This window comes from Dendronephthya gigantea, unplaced genomic scaffold (genome assembly GCF_004324835.1).
Source record: "Dendronephthya gigantea isolate DGI-Jeju-01 unplaced genomic scaffold, DenGig_1.0 000133F, whole genome shotgun sequence".
Taxonomy (NCBI): Eukaryota; Metazoa; Cnidaria; class Anthozoa; order Malacalcyonacea; family Nephtheidae; genus Dendronephthya; species Dendronephthya gigantea.
In genome coordinates, this window is record NW_021163143.1 from 218,533 (window position 1) to 234,879 (window position 16,347).

General features: G+C 35.3%; 3 protein-coding genes across 4 annotated transcripts; all 3 read right to left on the reverse strand.

Annotated features, from left to right (window-relative positions):
• Nucleotides 1–59: 59 nt before the first annotated feature.
• Nucleotides 60–1,878, reverse strand: LOC114536290 (DNA polymerase epsilon subunit 4-like). The gene is made up of 4 exons (XM_028557624.1): nucleotides 1,648–1,878; nucleotides 1,464–1,548; nucleotides 927–968; nucleotides 60–591 (listed from the first exon to the last, which is right to left on the reverse strand). The coding sequence occupies exons 1-4, from the start codon at nucleotides 1,828–1,830 to the stop codon at nucleotides 578–580; spliced, it is 324 nt and encodes a 107-aa protein (XP_028413425.1). The 5' UTR covers nucleotides 1,831–1,878; the 3' UTR covers nucleotides 60–577.
• Nucleotides 1,879–3,062: 1,184 nt separating this feature from the next.
• LOC114536312 (mucolipin-3-like) lies at nucleotides 3,063–10,958 on the reverse strand. Of its 2 annotated transcripts, none has more exons than XM_028557660.1 (12): nucleotides 10,535–10,958; nucleotides 9,779–9,928; nucleotides 9,463–9,619; nucleotides 8,938–9,019; nucleotides 8,720–8,816; nucleotides 8,472–8,568; nucleotides 7,892–8,001; nucleotides 7,454–7,615; nucleotides 7,231–7,332; nucleotides 6,933–7,055; nucleotides 4,030–4,236; nucleotides 3,063–3,760 (listed from the first exon to the last, which is right to left on the reverse strand). In XM_028557660.1, exons 1-12 carry the CDS (start codon nucleotides 10,775–10,777, stop codon nucleotides 3,617–3,619), a joined length of 1,674 nt encoding a protein of 557 aa, XP_028413461.1. In that variant the 5' UTR covers nucleotides 10,778–10,958; the 3' UTR covers nucleotides 3,063–3,616. The 2 variants fall into 2 exon arrangements, with proteins under 2 accessions (XP_028413461.1, XP_028413460.1); XM_028557659.1 differs by lacking the exons at nucleotides 3,063–3,760; nucleotides 4,030–4,236 and adding exons at nucleotides 5,586–5,994; nucleotides 6,497–6,703.
• A 502-nt stretch (nucleotides 10,959–11,460) lies between these two features.
• On the reverse strand, nucleotides 11,461–15,208 carry LOC114536338. Its single transcript, XM_028557700.1, has 9 exons — nucleotides 14,977–15,208; nucleotides 14,711–14,889; nucleotides 14,020–14,156; nucleotides 13,713–13,934; nucleotides 13,088–13,207; nucleotides 12,944–13,018; nucleotides 12,396–12,506; nucleotides 12,138–12,288; nucleotides 11,461–12,045 (listed from the first exon to the last, which is right to left on the reverse strand). Exons 1-9 carry the CDS (start codon nucleotides 15,111–15,113, stop codon nucleotides 11,837–11,839), a joined length of 1,341 nt encoding a protein of 446 aa, XP_028413501.1. The 5' UTR covers nucleotides 15,114–15,208; the 3' UTR covers nucleotides 11,461–11,836.
• Nucleotides 15,209–16,347: the final 1,139 nt, after the last annotated feature.

Consider the following 16,347-nt stretch of genomic DNA (forward strand, 5'->3'; position numbering starts at 1 on the left):
TAATATACAAGTTTAAGCAATTGTGTCGAATGAATTATTCTTTACTGTAGTTCGACAGTATTTTTCAATTGGTACAACTGCACTTACATACTGTATGTGAATATGGGAAAACTATAAAACTGTATTTACATTTTTCCCCTGTCACTTGTCATGAATTTCTCTATGATTTACTGTATGTAGGATCTACCCATGAAAAATTTTGATTGTGTAGAATTGCATTGCCTAGTCTAACGCTGCATTAACCAGCAATTTGGAATGTGGAGTGTCGTAATTATATCTATTCCCGTTTTTGTTGCACTCTGTGAAGGCTTTACCTAGTATGATACAAGTATGATACAAAAATTTCTTGCATGATCCAAATAAGCCATCTTGATTAGGTTTTGAATTCTAATTTCTTCATATATAGTTGTTCTCAGAAATGCAAACGTTTTTTTTTCAAAATTCAAAGTTCAGTTGCTGCTTGAAAGGTTAAACAGTGACTATAATAAACATTAGGATGACAGACTACAGTAACAAATAGGTACTACGCAGTACTCTTGGATTCTCTCTTGAGAGCTTTGGTGTTTTCCTGCAATTATCACTCTAACACTCCTTAAAAATCAAAGGTTAATTTTAAATTATCAAAAACAACAATACCTTTAAGAATAATTTTAGAATAATTTGTGTGCCTGAACATAATTGATAATCCTAAACATGCAGAAGCGCAATGTAATGCAGGGATTGAAAAACTAGTTTTTAACTATTTCTGTCAAGTACTATACAAGTACTGTACAAGTTGTTTCAGCATTGAAAAAATGAAAAATTGTTGTAATCTTGCCTTGGAATGCATACTGACACGTGTGTTCAATTTATGAATATGATTGTTTAGATTATATAAACATGTACATGCTTTGTCTTTGAAATGAATATCAATTTATGTAGTGTACCTTGTAAAAATGCTAGTTCATCATTTTCATCTACACAACTATCTACAAATAGAAACAATGTCTTTGAGGTGCTGATTAATGCTCAGGTTGGAGAACTTGCTTGCAAAGCTACTGTAAATTCTGCCAAGGCCTCACATGATAAATAAGCTTAATTGCAGAAGCCACCACCTTATTGACTGAAGTAGGAGTCTCTCCATGGTTTATATGAGAGATGGAATGATGCCAAAATGCAAACAGAGTGCAAAATGGTCAACAAATTCTGCCCAGAGGCTGCAGTCTCCCTCCCCCTGGCCTAGGGGCATCGGAAAACTGCCAGAAGTGAGAGGGTCCGCAAAGTGCCTGCCAAATGTGTGCACCTTTCTAGGAGGTTACAGGGGCATGGCCTAAACACTGAAATGCCATATATCCTGCATCCTGGGAGAAGATTTACAGAATTCTAACAATAAAAATGTTACAACTACATTACACTATAGATGACGTGAATTGCAGTGAGCTACATGTAAAATGAACTTTTATTAAAAAGAGTAATTTACATACCAAGATCTTTCTTTTGTATTGTTTTTCTTTTTCCTTGTGCAGTTCTTTCATATGCCTCCTTTGCCAAGTGTTCAACAAACAATTCCTGAATTGCATAATTAATATATATTTATTACAAATCAAGTCAGTAATGTCAGTAGGGTTGCTAATAATATATACAACAATGAACAATCTGCCCCCTTACCACAGCTTTGCATACGAGAAACACCGATTCTTGACTAGCTAAATGTAGATCACCATCCATTTTCATCATATTACGAACTCTAGTTTGTGGAAATTTGGTAGATTTAAAAATATTAACTCTCTCTTCATTTCCTTCTTGTGAAATATTCGCTTGTTGTTCGCTTCCTTTTGTCTCATCCTCCATGTTGAAGATGTTGCTTGATTTTATTCCGCGAATATTTCCCGCCACGGGTTCGAGTCTGTCCACTGAGCTATATAACATATATTTCAAGGAGCGCTTCTCACTTATGGCGTGGTCCCCGCCATTATCGAAGAATCGATTGTATAAATTCGATTGTGAAATATTGACTTGTGATACATTGTCGTCACGTTGTACTATATTCTGCAATTGTGATACCCTAAATGGTGAAAGTCGTAAATTTGAAAACAATAAACTGTGAAGAGCTAAATTATGCAACATCAAATTGTGATGCATTAAAATTGTGAAACGCTAAATTGTGCTGCTTTAAATTGTGAAACGCTAAATTGTGCTACTTTAAATTGTGAAACGCTAAATTGTGCTACTTTAAATTGTGAAACGCTAAATTGTGCTACTTTAAATTGTGAAACGCTAAATTGTGCTGCTTTAAATTGTGAAACGCTAAATTGTGCTGCTTTAAATTGTGAAACGCTAAATTGTGCTGCTTTAAATTGTAAAACGCTAAATTGTGCTGCTTTAAATTGTGAAACGCTAAGTTGTGCTGCTTTAAATTGTGAAACGCTAAATTGTGCTGCTTTAAATTGTGAAACGCTAAATTGTGCTGCTTTAAATTGTGAAACGCTAAATTGTGCTACTTTAAATTGTGAAACGCTAAATTGTGCTACTTTAAATTGTGAAACACTAAATTGTGCTGCTTTAAATTGTGAAACACTAAATTGTGCTGCTTTAAATTGTGAAACGCTAAATTGTGCTGCTTTAAATTGTGAAACGCTAAATTGTGCTGCTTTAAATTGTGAAACGCTAAATTGTGCTACTTTAAATTGTGAAACGCTAAATTGTGCTACTTTAAATTGTGAAGCGCTAAATTGTGCTACTTTTAATTTCGCCTGTAAAGAGCTAAATAAAACAACATCAAATTGTGATGCATTAAAATTGTGAATAGAGAAATTGTGCAACATAAAATTGTGAAACGCTAATTGTGCTACTTTAAATTTCGCCTGTAAAAGTTAGTTAACGCATTTGTGTCACAAAGATGTAGTCATCTTTATTAAGAAAATGAAAATAACGCTACAAAATAACTGCATTAGTAAATGCGAATTTCAAAGGAACAGTGTATTTTCGAAAAAAATCCCTTTCTAGTAAAATGCACAGCCAGAAATCGTCAAAAGTCGCAAACCGGAATATTTCAGCACTTCAAACAGATATTGCACTAAAAATTAATCCACACATTGTACTTTAATTATTCAAAATATACAATTTATATATAAAATAAATATTTAGCATCATAATTATAATCGACTTATCTATCTTCCCTTTTGCTGTAATAAATTATAACTTAATTACATTAGTATAAGTAACTCGCAAAGTAATTACATGTGTTAATCGTTGTAGGTAACTAACGTAAGTCAAGCCCCGGTTATAAAGTGCACCTTGTATGACAATTGATAATCAGTTCATAATTATCACCTCATTGAACTCTTGCAAGTGACGTTATAGATCGTGCCTTGCCTGTAGAAACAGCCATTTTCAAAGCAACGAAGCATAGAACGCTACTGAGGTTGTCGCATTGAAGCTCATTTTTGAGGAAAGGGTCACAACGTCCTGATGTGGATAATAGAAATCGTCTGAACGAAAATTATTGCCAGTTGCCACCCAAATACCCGGTATCTTGAGTTTTTTTTTTTAATTTCCATTGTGTTTTCTAAAATCCCTGATATTCACACTCAATTTTTTTAAATCTTGTTTTGACTTTTGATACAACTTCACGTGTTCATGTTTCATCATCATCCTGTCTGGCGCGCGCATGACTATGATGACCACGTGAGTCAGCGGTGCTTTCAGAACGGTTGAAGCAAGGACATTCTGGTCCATGAATAAACCTCCTGACATTAGAGCATACTATGTGTTGACCATTCTAAAACATCAGATGAAACACCAAAAGGTTAAATTACCTTGACACACACGATCAAACTAGCTAATACAGGTAAATCTTTTCATTTTTGGCGACAAATGGCATACTTCTTATTCTGTGCTTTTCTAGACACATGGGAATTAAAAATGTTTTAATTCGCTAAATATTGCCTTATTCGAAAAAGTGCAATTTCTATTATTTTATTTTCTTTTAAGGTTTCCACTGGGAGGAAGAGATTTTACCGACCGGGTAGGTAATTTTTTACCACGTACCTTTAATCTTTCATACGTGTCACTGATGATACCAATAAACAGACTGAGAACAATATAGATGAAAAGTGAAATAAACACGTAAAGATAAATTTTGCTGAAAATCCACAGCTGATAATTATCCTTCGACATTTCGTGGAATGTTGGATACATGTCATCGCCATTGATGAGAGAGTACAAACACTCCGACGTTTCAGAGAGCGACGTGAACTAAACAGAAAAATTATTTTTTTGTTTTAAAATTTTTAAACGTTTCCCAAAGGCTATCCCGTAACCCATGCGAGGGAGATAGGCTCGACCATAGTCGAATATGCCATTTTGTATGGACTGGGGCACAGGCTAGACCATGGTCGAATTCGCCATTTTCCGCCGGGCTCGACCATGGTCGAATACGCCATTTTCCGGCGGACTCGACCATGGTCGAATACGTCATTTTCCGACGAACTCGACCATGGTCGAATACGCCATTTTCCAGCGAACTCGACAATGGTCGATTTCGCCATTTTCCGGCGAGCTCGACCATGGTCAAATACGCCGTTTTCCAGTACACTCGACCATGGTCGAATACGCCATTTTTCGGCGGACTCGACCATGGTCGAATACGCCATTTTCCAGTACACTCGACCATGGTCGAATACGCCATTTTCTGGTTGAGATTGTTTGAAAAAAGTTTGTTTGTAAAACTTTTGCACAACGCTTTAAGGTACATTATGCTTTGCAGATATTTAAAACCATGACGTCATAGGGCACCGGAAAAAAATTTTTCCCTGAGCCCCACAGTTTCTCTCGGTGGCCCTGGCGGAGAAAGATGGATAGGTGAAGAGAGGTAGATAGGCGGAGGGAGGTAGACAGGCGGAGAAAGATGGATAGGTGAAGAGAGGTAGATAGGAGGGAGGTAGACAGGCGGAGAAAGATGGATAGGTGAAGAGAGGTAGATAGGCGGAGGGAGGTAGACAGGCGGAGAAAGATAGATAGGTGAAGAGAGGTGGATAGGCGAAGGGAGGTAGACAGGCGGAGAAAGATGGATAGGTGAAGAGAGGTAGATAGGCGGAGGGAGGTAGACAGGCGGAGAAAGATAGATAGGTGAAGAGAGGTGAATAGGCGAAGGGAGGTAGACAGGCGGAGAAAGATGGATAGGTGAAGAGAGGTAGATAGGCGGAGGGAGGTAGACAGGCGGAGAAAGATGGATAGGTGAAGAGAGGTAGATAGGCGGAGGGAGGTAGACAGGCGGAGAAAGATGGATAGGTGAAGAGAGGTGGATAAGCGGAGGGAGGTAGACAGGCGGAGAAAGATGGATAGGTGAAGAGAGGTAGATAGGCGGTATTAATGGTTTAACAAACATTCGCATTCGTGCCCTTTATTATTGAATAAAAAAGAAAGAGGAGGAGGTGGTCTTGTTGTTATGTATCTTTTTTAAACAACCGACCTGAATCATTTTATTTCTTTTTAAACAATTAATCCGTAAGAGAATAACTTCAAACAAGTAATTTGACTGTATATATGCATATATTTGATGCATAATATCAATATATTGGCAAAATGTTCATGTACAAAAAAATTCCACACTTCTATAACTAAAAAAATATTATCTTTATTCATTAAATATTTTTACCATATATTTCTGTTAGAAGCTTTATACATAACTTTTGTAACATATCTCTTCTGACAATTTGTGGTTTACAAATAAATTATTAAATTTGAGTCCAACTAGTTATATTATGCGCCAAATACAGTGGAATATAATGAGGTCAATGCCGACAAAATCTGTGATAAGGTTACTTGCACTTCCACAATGAAATGAAATGTTTTAAACCAGATCTAAAGATCGTGAGGTAATTGTGGTGTGTCACTATCATGTCCAGAACGTGATCCATCATATGAATCAGTCATTTCAGAACGGTCGAAACAAGGGCATTCTGGTCCATGAATAAATTTCAGCACGTTTGAACATACGATGTCTTGGCCATCCTAAAACAAAAGCAAAACAAACAAAATAATTTTTGTCAAAGTACTTCAAAATATAAATTAGCTTGCAGTAAAGGTGAATTTTCGGGACTTATATTTGTACGTTATGTAGTTGAGAAAGTTGAGATACCAGAAGTAACTTGTATTTAGTAGAAAAACATTGGAAATGTTAGAAAAAAGCGCCCTGAAGGCCTACTCCACTAAAAAGTGGAGTCTACTCCAACACAGCATGTTTTTTGGATTGACACAAGCAAAACATTCCACTTTGACACACCAAATTCAAAAATTACACCAAAAATATTACACCTGATCGCAAAGTGTTAAATAAGTTGAAAAAGATCCCTTTCTCTAAGGCAGAACAATTCAGAAATTGCAAATAGCATTGTCTTTGCCTCGGGAATATAGCTCATGTTCTCTCCTGTTTCTAGTATACTTAATGGAGAGGAGTGTAAGTTGGGAGATAACGGACTATTGAAAAAACAAATGAAGTAAAATTGAAACATACCCGCAATCTTTCATACGTGTCACTGATGATACCAATAAACAGACTGAGAACAATATAGATGAAAAGTGAAATAAACACGTAAAGATAAATCTTGCTGAAAATCCACAGTTGAGAATTATCCTTCGACATTTCGTGGAATGTTGTATACATGTCATCGCCATTGATGAGAGAGTACAAACACTCCGACACCTCGAGGGGTGTTGAGAACTGAAACAAAATGAATAATTGACATGCAGTTACGCGCATGTTTTTTGCACGGCGTTCGCTGAGTCGAAATATTTTGAATGCATGTTTGATACGCGCGCGCAGATGTCGTTCTAAGAAACTAGTCTAATAACTATGCTATAACACCCAGGTGAGATTTGAAATTTCCTGAAATAAAACACCCAGTATTTTAGCAAGGAATATTATTGAAGGAAAGAGAAATTTTCATCACCTTAGGATGATATGGTCCAATGACAATCCAGCCACAAAACAGGAAACCAAAATAAAGAACTGCCGCGCAAGTTAGGAATCTTAGAACACTTGGCATAGCTGCTTCAATTGTGATCAGCAAAACCTAGAAGTCAGATTAAACTATTGAAATATATACATTTGACCTTACTTAGCAGCTTGCAACTTTCGTCGTGCGTTTCTGCAGCATATTGGAACAGCAAAGTTGTTGCAATCGACTATTTTATAATTAAGAATATTTTAAATCAGATTAGAAGGAATTTAAATGGAAATTAGATTACATTATATTTCTTTAGGAATCCCACGTAACGCAAAATACCAATCCAAATGAACAAAACAGAAATACCAAGGCAGAGACTGCATTCATCGTAGAAATATGTTTCCTAAAAGATATATCAATTTGTAATACTATTTCACAACACATCACTGCATGGTTTCTCTAATATTCAGCCGTATAGTAGATGCACTCTCGTGGTTTAGTGCAAGGATGAACAACATGCATACCTTTAGGTTTTTCATATCGATATAAATCTTGATGACGGAACCAACAATGGTTAATATGTCCGTGAGTACAATAATAATATACCAAGCATTCACAAGCTCCAACCCATCGGATATGATTGATAATTTTTCTTTTTTATGACGTTTGAAAAACTTGAACGTCAACTTAGCGAAAAAAGAAGAGAATAAAAATTCATTTTTATGCTACATTTTCTTGAATACATGCAATACACGGGAAGTAATGAATGAAACAAGGACCTGGGGTTGTTACGCGTGAATTATGGCTGAGACCCTCAAATCGGTGAGTTCATTGGAACTATTGTATTATGTTTATCAGATTTTCATTTATGTCAAACAATGATAAAGGAAAAAATTCCGACAAATTTGATAAACTGGCTTTTGATAACCTCCCTTGGCAGTTTCCCGGAAACGTTTTCATACCTTCGCTAGTTTGAAATTCCTGTAAAGAGACCGTATTGTGAGCAACAGGGACCAGAAACAGACCACAATGACAAAAATGTCGTATATCACTTCACTGGAACGCAGTTCATCTGGTAAAAGTCGCATGGATACATATAGATACACATAGATACATATAGATATATATAGATACATATAGATACATACATAGTCATATACATAGGTATTGATTATACGTGTTGCACACACTGCTGGATAAATGATGAGTTGGGATCGGCAATGAACATATAAAAATTTAATATCCTAAACCTACCCAAACCTGAAGAAGCTAGCTAGGACATGGATTGCAAATTATACTACGCCTGTATTCAAAAAGCTCACTCACACTAACACTTAATGAGTGCGTCATAGAAATCTTGTTATTGCTGATTAATGAGAAAGTTCTTTCTCAAATAATCAATGGAAAGATTTAAGGCAAAACACTGGAAATCAAGCTCTTTAAATTACCATCACGGATAATCTCTGAATGCCATTTTGAAACATGAAAACAAAATCAAGCATACAGTTATAAATATCACAATGAAGACTGTGCAAGAGTTACCTTTTACACCACCAGGAACTTTGCAGTCAATATACTCTTGTGTTATTTCCATTTCAGATTTAAATTTTCCTGTGTTGTGTCCATTATGAAAGTTAATCTAATAAAGAGACAAAACAAAATCATCATGCATCCAGATCTCTTCATGAATGCTTATCCAGAATTTTGTTTTGTTTTTGCTTGAAGTGGTTACTAGCTTACTGCCTTTTCAAAATATGTCTTTTCATGTCTTTCCAAAACATTTTGTATACCTTAATTTTGAACCTAACACACTCAGGGTTATTTCCAAACTTTAGCTGACCAATCTTGATTGATTGCAAAGTTAGTCTTAACGAGAAAGCATCAATGCTGAAAAAGATAAAAAAAAATTGTTGCATACTTGGGTGACGTTATTCATTGCTTATAGTCACTGTCTAGCAATTGCAACAATGGACTGACCTACATGTCTAGACATCACAATTAAACCTACCAGTAAAACTCCTGGGGAATATTGTTCAGTCTAACAAACTCAGAAATATTCTTGTTTTTGATTGTTGTAATGTTCATGCATTCTAAAATGATTTAAGGTGAATAGTTCTCTAATGGCACCAAACAAATTTTTACCAGATAAATAATTTGCTGTAATAGATCTTAAATACACACAATACAGCCTTAGTTGGATAAACGTTTTTCCATAATGTGCAAGCTCCCAAAAGGCAGAATGGAATGCAATGAACAGCTTCAAGTTCATGAGTGGGAGGTACTATATTACGCTAAATGATTTAATTTTCAGAAAGGTCAATTTGCCTACCTAGTTTGTAATTATAAAAGCAACTACAGAAACTTTTAAAAAAATCTGATGACTCTAGCATGTAATTACATTAATTACATGCTAAATACATGAAATAGTTGGATTTGCTATATACATGAAAACTACAAATAGCGCACAAATCTTAACTATTGCAGACCTTGCAAAGGCCAATGTAAATGTGTTAAACCCCAATTAAAAGGATACTGACTTCTGGTTCATCATTTCCAAACTCATAATACAATGTACGTGGTTTAATGGTTGAATTGTTATATGAGTGAGTACATAATACAACAGGACAGTCACCAGGATTTTCACATGGCAAGGAGTAAGGTCCCAATGCCAGTTCTTCTATATGCTCATACTAAAATATGAAAAAATAACCTTCACTAATCTGTGATATGAAATGTTTAAAGCTCAAACTTGTTCATGTTTATTATTCATGATTTATAAATACAGGTTTTCTTTTGATGTTTTTTTGCTATCATGCAGTACTTAGTTCAATAACTGTTACCACACTTGCCTGAAAAGTTGTGTAATTTATCTGGTGATATAAGCTCTGCCTCGTGTAAAATGCATTCCCATTGTTCCGGAATAACAATCCATGAAATACATGATGTGCCTCATCCAAATACATTACAACTGAAAATCTCAATTCTGCAAACCAACAAATCTATAAAATGTAATTATCATCAATCACAACTCTTGAAGTCACTCCAGTCAGGTACTAAGCAAAATGTGAAAATTGAGGAAGAAACTTGATATTTAGTTTCAGAGTTTTTTCTAAATAAGAAAAACTTAATTTTTATTGCCAACTTCCTTCAATGCATAATTATGCATGTTTTACACAAACCATGATATACAGTAACTCAATTGGTATACGGTAACTCAATTCAAATGAATTCACATATGTTCATAAAATACAATATATAAAAAGACTGGTCAGCCATCCACCTAATATGATAGAATTAAATGACTTTAATTCACACACAGCATATTGAACATTAAATACCAGATATGAATAATGACCATTAATTACAAGTTACAAGGGGAAAATAATTTGTTAGTGCCCATTCTGGTTATTTTTTTTGAGAGCATTGATGCTATACTAGCAAGTACAAAGAAGAACAAAGCAAATAACAATAATACGAGTAATAACAATGGTATATCACCTTCAGTATATCAAATAGATCAAATATTTGCCGTAATCACATGACGAGTCTTATGACAATGTCGACAATGATATGACAATAGCAAACATATTATTTCAAATACTAACCTGCACCGTGACAAGAATGATCTTTATTATTTGAATAAGTAGCTTCCATGGTTTGCGTCCGCCAGCTCTATATTTTTCATAAGCATTCATATAGTGCCACTTCAAACGCGCTCTCATTTTTTCCGATAGCGCCTCGGTGCTTTGTCCATCAAGATCGACACTGTTCACTGCGCCATAGTGATTTGTAAATCCACTGGCATAGAAAAGTGACTGCTCTTGGTCACTTTCATATTCCTTCGCCATTTTACTTCAATAAAACAACCAATGATGTTGATGTCAAAGGACACTAATAAAAGACGTTATCGGTATTGTGTGTACCATATCAGACTGTACAAGTATGCATCACTAGAACATTCTTCGTTCGCATATATTTTTTCAAATGCAAAAATTAGTACTCGGGGCAAAAACATTAGCCTGCAATCAGGCGGATAAGTGCCGTCGTTTGCACAACAGCACGCACACGGACCAGACGCAGGGCCCGTGGCCAGAGGCCCGTGGCATAATTGTCTAATAGCAGTGCGGGGATTTCCCTCCCCCCCCTAATATACGCCAAGGTGCGGATCTAGGTCGGCGAGAGGGAGAGAATTTTGAAATTCGGTTTTCCTCGGATATTAGCTTTCAGATCAGTCTTTGCGAGTAACCGCTCGAGTTCATGAAAATTTCTAAAACTAAGTTCACAATCGTATATTCAACTAGCCTTTTATACCACCGTGAACTTGCCCCTGGTGTTCAGATGTTCTATACAAGTTTTAAGTTAATAAATTGTAAAAATAACGTAAAAATGACTCTTAAATACATAAGGGACATTTTCACACAGCATTTTATATATGGAGGATGAGCTATTTAGATAATCCGCGAATTGTATGTCACTTCTAGTAAGTCTCATGACTAATGTAATAATATGCAAAAAAAGTGAAATATATTTTAAATCTTTTAGTTTTTAATACTGCTATTTATTAAATCTATAGCTAATATAGCTATTCAATTAATTTCCATTTACATCAATAGGACCACAGGATCTAGAGAATATACAGACCGGACTGCGACCAACAGTTTTAGTTAAGTTCACTGATCAAAATAGTGGATGGATTGATTGATGGTTGATTTTAATAGTTAACTAACATGCATTTTATCAGTAGAGACTAGACAGGTCAGTTCACAAAAAGAATGGCAGAAAACGATTCCTAAAAAGTTCAAATTTGTGTGGCCTTATTTTTGTGCAACGTCGTTATTTGTGCGGTCCACTTTGCCAGCACCAAACTAGGGCGTGGAAATCATTAAATTAAATTAAATTAAATTAAATTAAATTAACTGGACATTGTCATCAATTAAGTCCCTCAGTTTGTGTGAATATTTCTTTTCTGAATTTGAATTTAATTTTTTAAATCTCGTTCTAAGAGTGTCCCTTTTCTGTTCATTGGCATCTGATTGTCTATCTTTAGGAAATATCTCACCATCATTCTCGGGCAAAGATTCCTGTTTCAATTCAACGCGACGTCGCGATGAAACTCCTGAACGAAGGAAAAAGAATGAAAACAGTTTAACTAACACAACGGCTTGACAAGCCGAAATTATCTTATCCAAATCATCTTCTCGCTATTACCTGGTTTAAACTCCGTATTTTGTTCTACAAGATTTTGAATTTGAATAATAGATTGATTTTGTAACTCAAGTTCTCCCCAAAGCAGTTGTATTTGATTATTGATTTCATAAGAATTCGTGTTAGATTGAGTAAGGTTTCGAACTTGCATGTTCTACGAGGTAAGAAAAAAAATTCATGTCATGTAGGCCCGGCTAAGTAAAGAATTGTAATTGGATTGTGTCACTATAACTGTTGCACTTACCGACTTACGCTACTTACCAATTTTGTAATTAATCGGTTAATTACGGACATATCTCGTTGAACTCGGGATATATCAGCAGAAATATCAACAACATCTTCATTATGAGTGTTGGTCAACCCTGGTTTTATCTAAGTATTTGAAGCAAAACTAAGTATATAGTAAAAAATGTCCTGGATATAGTAAAAAATGTTTGGTTGCTATTCTTTAGACCTTCTTGTTCATAAACTTCTTGTATAAATGGTGATACGTATCATACGTATATATTTCATCTGGATCATTCTCTGATGATTTACCTTGGGTTGACCTTCTCTCTCATATTAGACCCAGAGACCCAGACCTTATTAAATGGGTTGACGTGTTGCCCAGCCTGGGAACGCGTAAATTGCTCCGCCGGATTACGCGTCAAAACACATTCAATCAGTTAAACGTCTCATTTTTACCATAAGAAAGTGGGAATTTCCTCTTTTTAAAACGGAAAACCGGTTAAAAAAGTGTGTAATACAGATTTTTTGCGATTCTACGGGGTATTTATGACCTTATTTGGTAACATAAGTCGTCATCATACCTTTAACAGATGTTCCACCTGTTCAGACAATGATTTGTTCAGTGTATCAATAACATCATAGACTTCTGAATTCTTCTGTAATAAATTTGTTCACATTAGTATGTTTACTATTATTTCAAAATTTATGTTGACAAAAAGACTGACCAATGAGTGGTTACATTTTTCTTCAACAAAGTTATTTTGTTCGTTGAATTCTTGCTGAAGGTAATCTTGACTATCCGGGAATGACTTTGATGACTTTCCTGTTATATTTGCAATCTCAGACTGACAAAAACAGAGTTAATAAAAAAAAATTAAACGCACGACCTTTATTGCTCCCCTACAGTTAATAGCTATACTATAAACTCATCCCAATATTGACTATAATTTAGGGTAGTAGTGATGAAGTTGATAATAAATAAAAATCTAAATTCACATATTTATGCCTAAGAAAACTGTATGAAACATCATCTATATATTACAGTTCAGTTGTGCAGCCTATTGATAGCATTTCATATCTTTCAATGGTTGACAAGAGATATTTCATATTTCGGCCGTACATGAACAGTTACACAATTTTGACACAATGGTGTGAAATTCACATATTTATGCCTAAGAAAACTGTATGAAACATCATCTATATATTACAGTTCAGTTGTGCAGCCTATTGATAGCATTTCACATCTTTCAATGGTTGACAAGAGATATTTCATATTTCGGCCGTATATGAACAGTTACACAATTTTGACACAATGGTGTGATAGTTAAATATAAGAAGATTCAAACTCACTGAAATATTAAACATCCCAAGAACTATTCTCTTTAGGGCTCTATTTTGTGATGAGGCTTTTTTATTCAGCTGTTTAATTTCATCGCTTAATTTTGTTATTTCAGCACCAGTATCTGCCATTCCTTTCTTCAAAGCATTTACAGTGTGACCTAGCGTCACCTTACCATTAGGGCCATGTAACATGTGGGATATTCTCAACAATGATCCATTCAGACTGGTGATCTATATGATAACATTCAAATGATATACAAATGATAACATTCTTAAAGGGTTGTCTTGGCCAGGTGCAGATCCACACACATTTTACCTTAGCATAAGACATTTGTAACTTTTTTTTGAATTCCTTAATATCCTTCTGACCATTTTCCAACACTTTCATGTTTTCTTGCATTCTTTTTTCAATTGATTCACATTTCTGAACATTGGTCATCTGCTCTGTTTTAACTGAAAATATGACAAATTAGGTGATGGGTATTAGGTAGACTGTAGAGCTTGTGATTAAAATACTTAGCAAAAGCTGTTTAGCTTAATAATTAAGCAGTGAATATGCCAAAGATGAAAGTAAATCGTTCCTGAACATGGTGGAATCACAACTTAAATTGACCTTGAAAATCAACTACCATCACACATTGCGCGCTTGAAAGCTAAAAGGGGGAAAGGTCTATTGGAATGTGCATCCATATTATCTACCACAATTTCTACAATGGAGATTGTGTAAATCCGTGAACATTCCCAAAGTATCTTCATGTGCTTGTCTCTATAGTGTGGCTTTTATTCTTAAATGACTGATGTAATATTAATTATTTACAACAGTGGGCAAACACAACAGCTGCAATTCAAAATATGCAGTACAATTTTTCCTTATCCCAAATAAAGAATAAGTGTACTTACAGGAATCCGAAATACATAAACATACTACATTATTATGTATAAAAGAGTTAATACAAATTACGAACGAATACTGTATACTTTCACACACAATATTTATTCTTACATACCAAGATTTATTTCTATAGTAAGGCGACGAGTTAAATTTTCCACCTCTCTAGACAATCTGAAAGAAGACCAAGACAGCAACGCAATAGCCATGATACAAGCACATAGAACGAGTGCCAGTAGAACAACACCACAGTAACGACAATACGTTTTACAACACTTTCTCCATCTTGACCGAGTTCTAAAAACGTAAATAAAGAGCACATTATTGTCACAATATAAGTCAAATTTAAACAGCTGTAAAAGCCGAATTCGTATAATAAAATACCTTCTCCTAATCGTTTTCTTCGGCCGTTTTACAATGCTTTTTGGTGGTAAAGAGAATTCAGGAACATCTGAATCCGATTCCACTTCCATTTTGTTTAATAAAGACCCTCTAGAGTTTGTGTTAACATCTTGATGCATGATTTCAAACACATATAAACTATTTTACTTTAAATGTGTAATAATATGGTAATGATCAATGATTCATGTTGTCTCGATCTTCAGCATTATTATCATAATTCTTCATAATTCATAATTATTGATAATCATTGATCGTAATCAAGCTCTTCATCGCAGGCTCAGAAAACGAGATTAACATCAGTGGTTTCTCGTTTTTATCAGTTTCAACTTTTAGACATTTTTTGTTCATTTTGTTTTGTTTTGTCCGGCTGATGCTGTAGAAACACAACTATCGCATTTGTTCAACATCCCTTCCTAGTGTGGAAACTCTAGCCATTGCACGAATAAAAAAACTCTAGCCATTGCACGAATTTTTCCCGGCAAATATCCTCAAATGGACCAAAGCTTCTTTCAAGAATTACGAAGACAAACATTACATTCTCGCAGTATTCAGGCAGAAAACACGCTGGTCCAACTTAGCTAAGTTTCTCCCACTCGTGCGGGCTCATGTTGTCAGCGGACAACTTACACAAAATTGAGAGCAGAGCGTAAAACGAAAAGCTCTTAATTTTTTATGCGAAGACCGCTGGAAAACTGAGCCCTCTTTACCGGGAGAAAATTTGCCGAATATGACCAACGTGAAAGGCCACAGATTGCGTCCAATTTTGCAACCTTCTCCCTGGGTTTCTTTGCAGGTGTTTCATTCTTTCGTGACGTCACTTATGACGTCAATTAAGATCGAAAAAGAGGCGAAGGAATCAGCCCAAACCGAATGGCCCACTGGTTCATAGGGACGAATGTGACAGTGTAAATAAAATTCCACGAAATGATCACGCTTTAATTTTAGTCCCTGAAATGCCCTTCAAAAACATATCAGGTTCCAAGTATCTTCCCACACACATATACATCATGGCAATTGGTTGGTAATTGGTAGCTTTTACAATAATATTGATAAAAATAGAGGGAATAGCAAAAGCTAGTGCAAGATCAGGTTATCTGCGGTTTCTGGAATTGCACGTTATCAGAATATCATGTCCATTGCTGGAACAAAAGTTTTAAGATTAGGATGCAGGAGATATAATATCACAGTTCGCCCTAAAGGCTCGTTTATGTGCGATTTTATGTCCACTTTTCGTCTTTCGTTCACATCTATCAAAAGAAGAAAATCGCAGCAAAAATCGCAAGTGTAAACGAGCCTTAAGGCTGCCACTCTGCTCTTGTTCGATTCCGACAGCGGTAATCGTCTTTCTTGCAG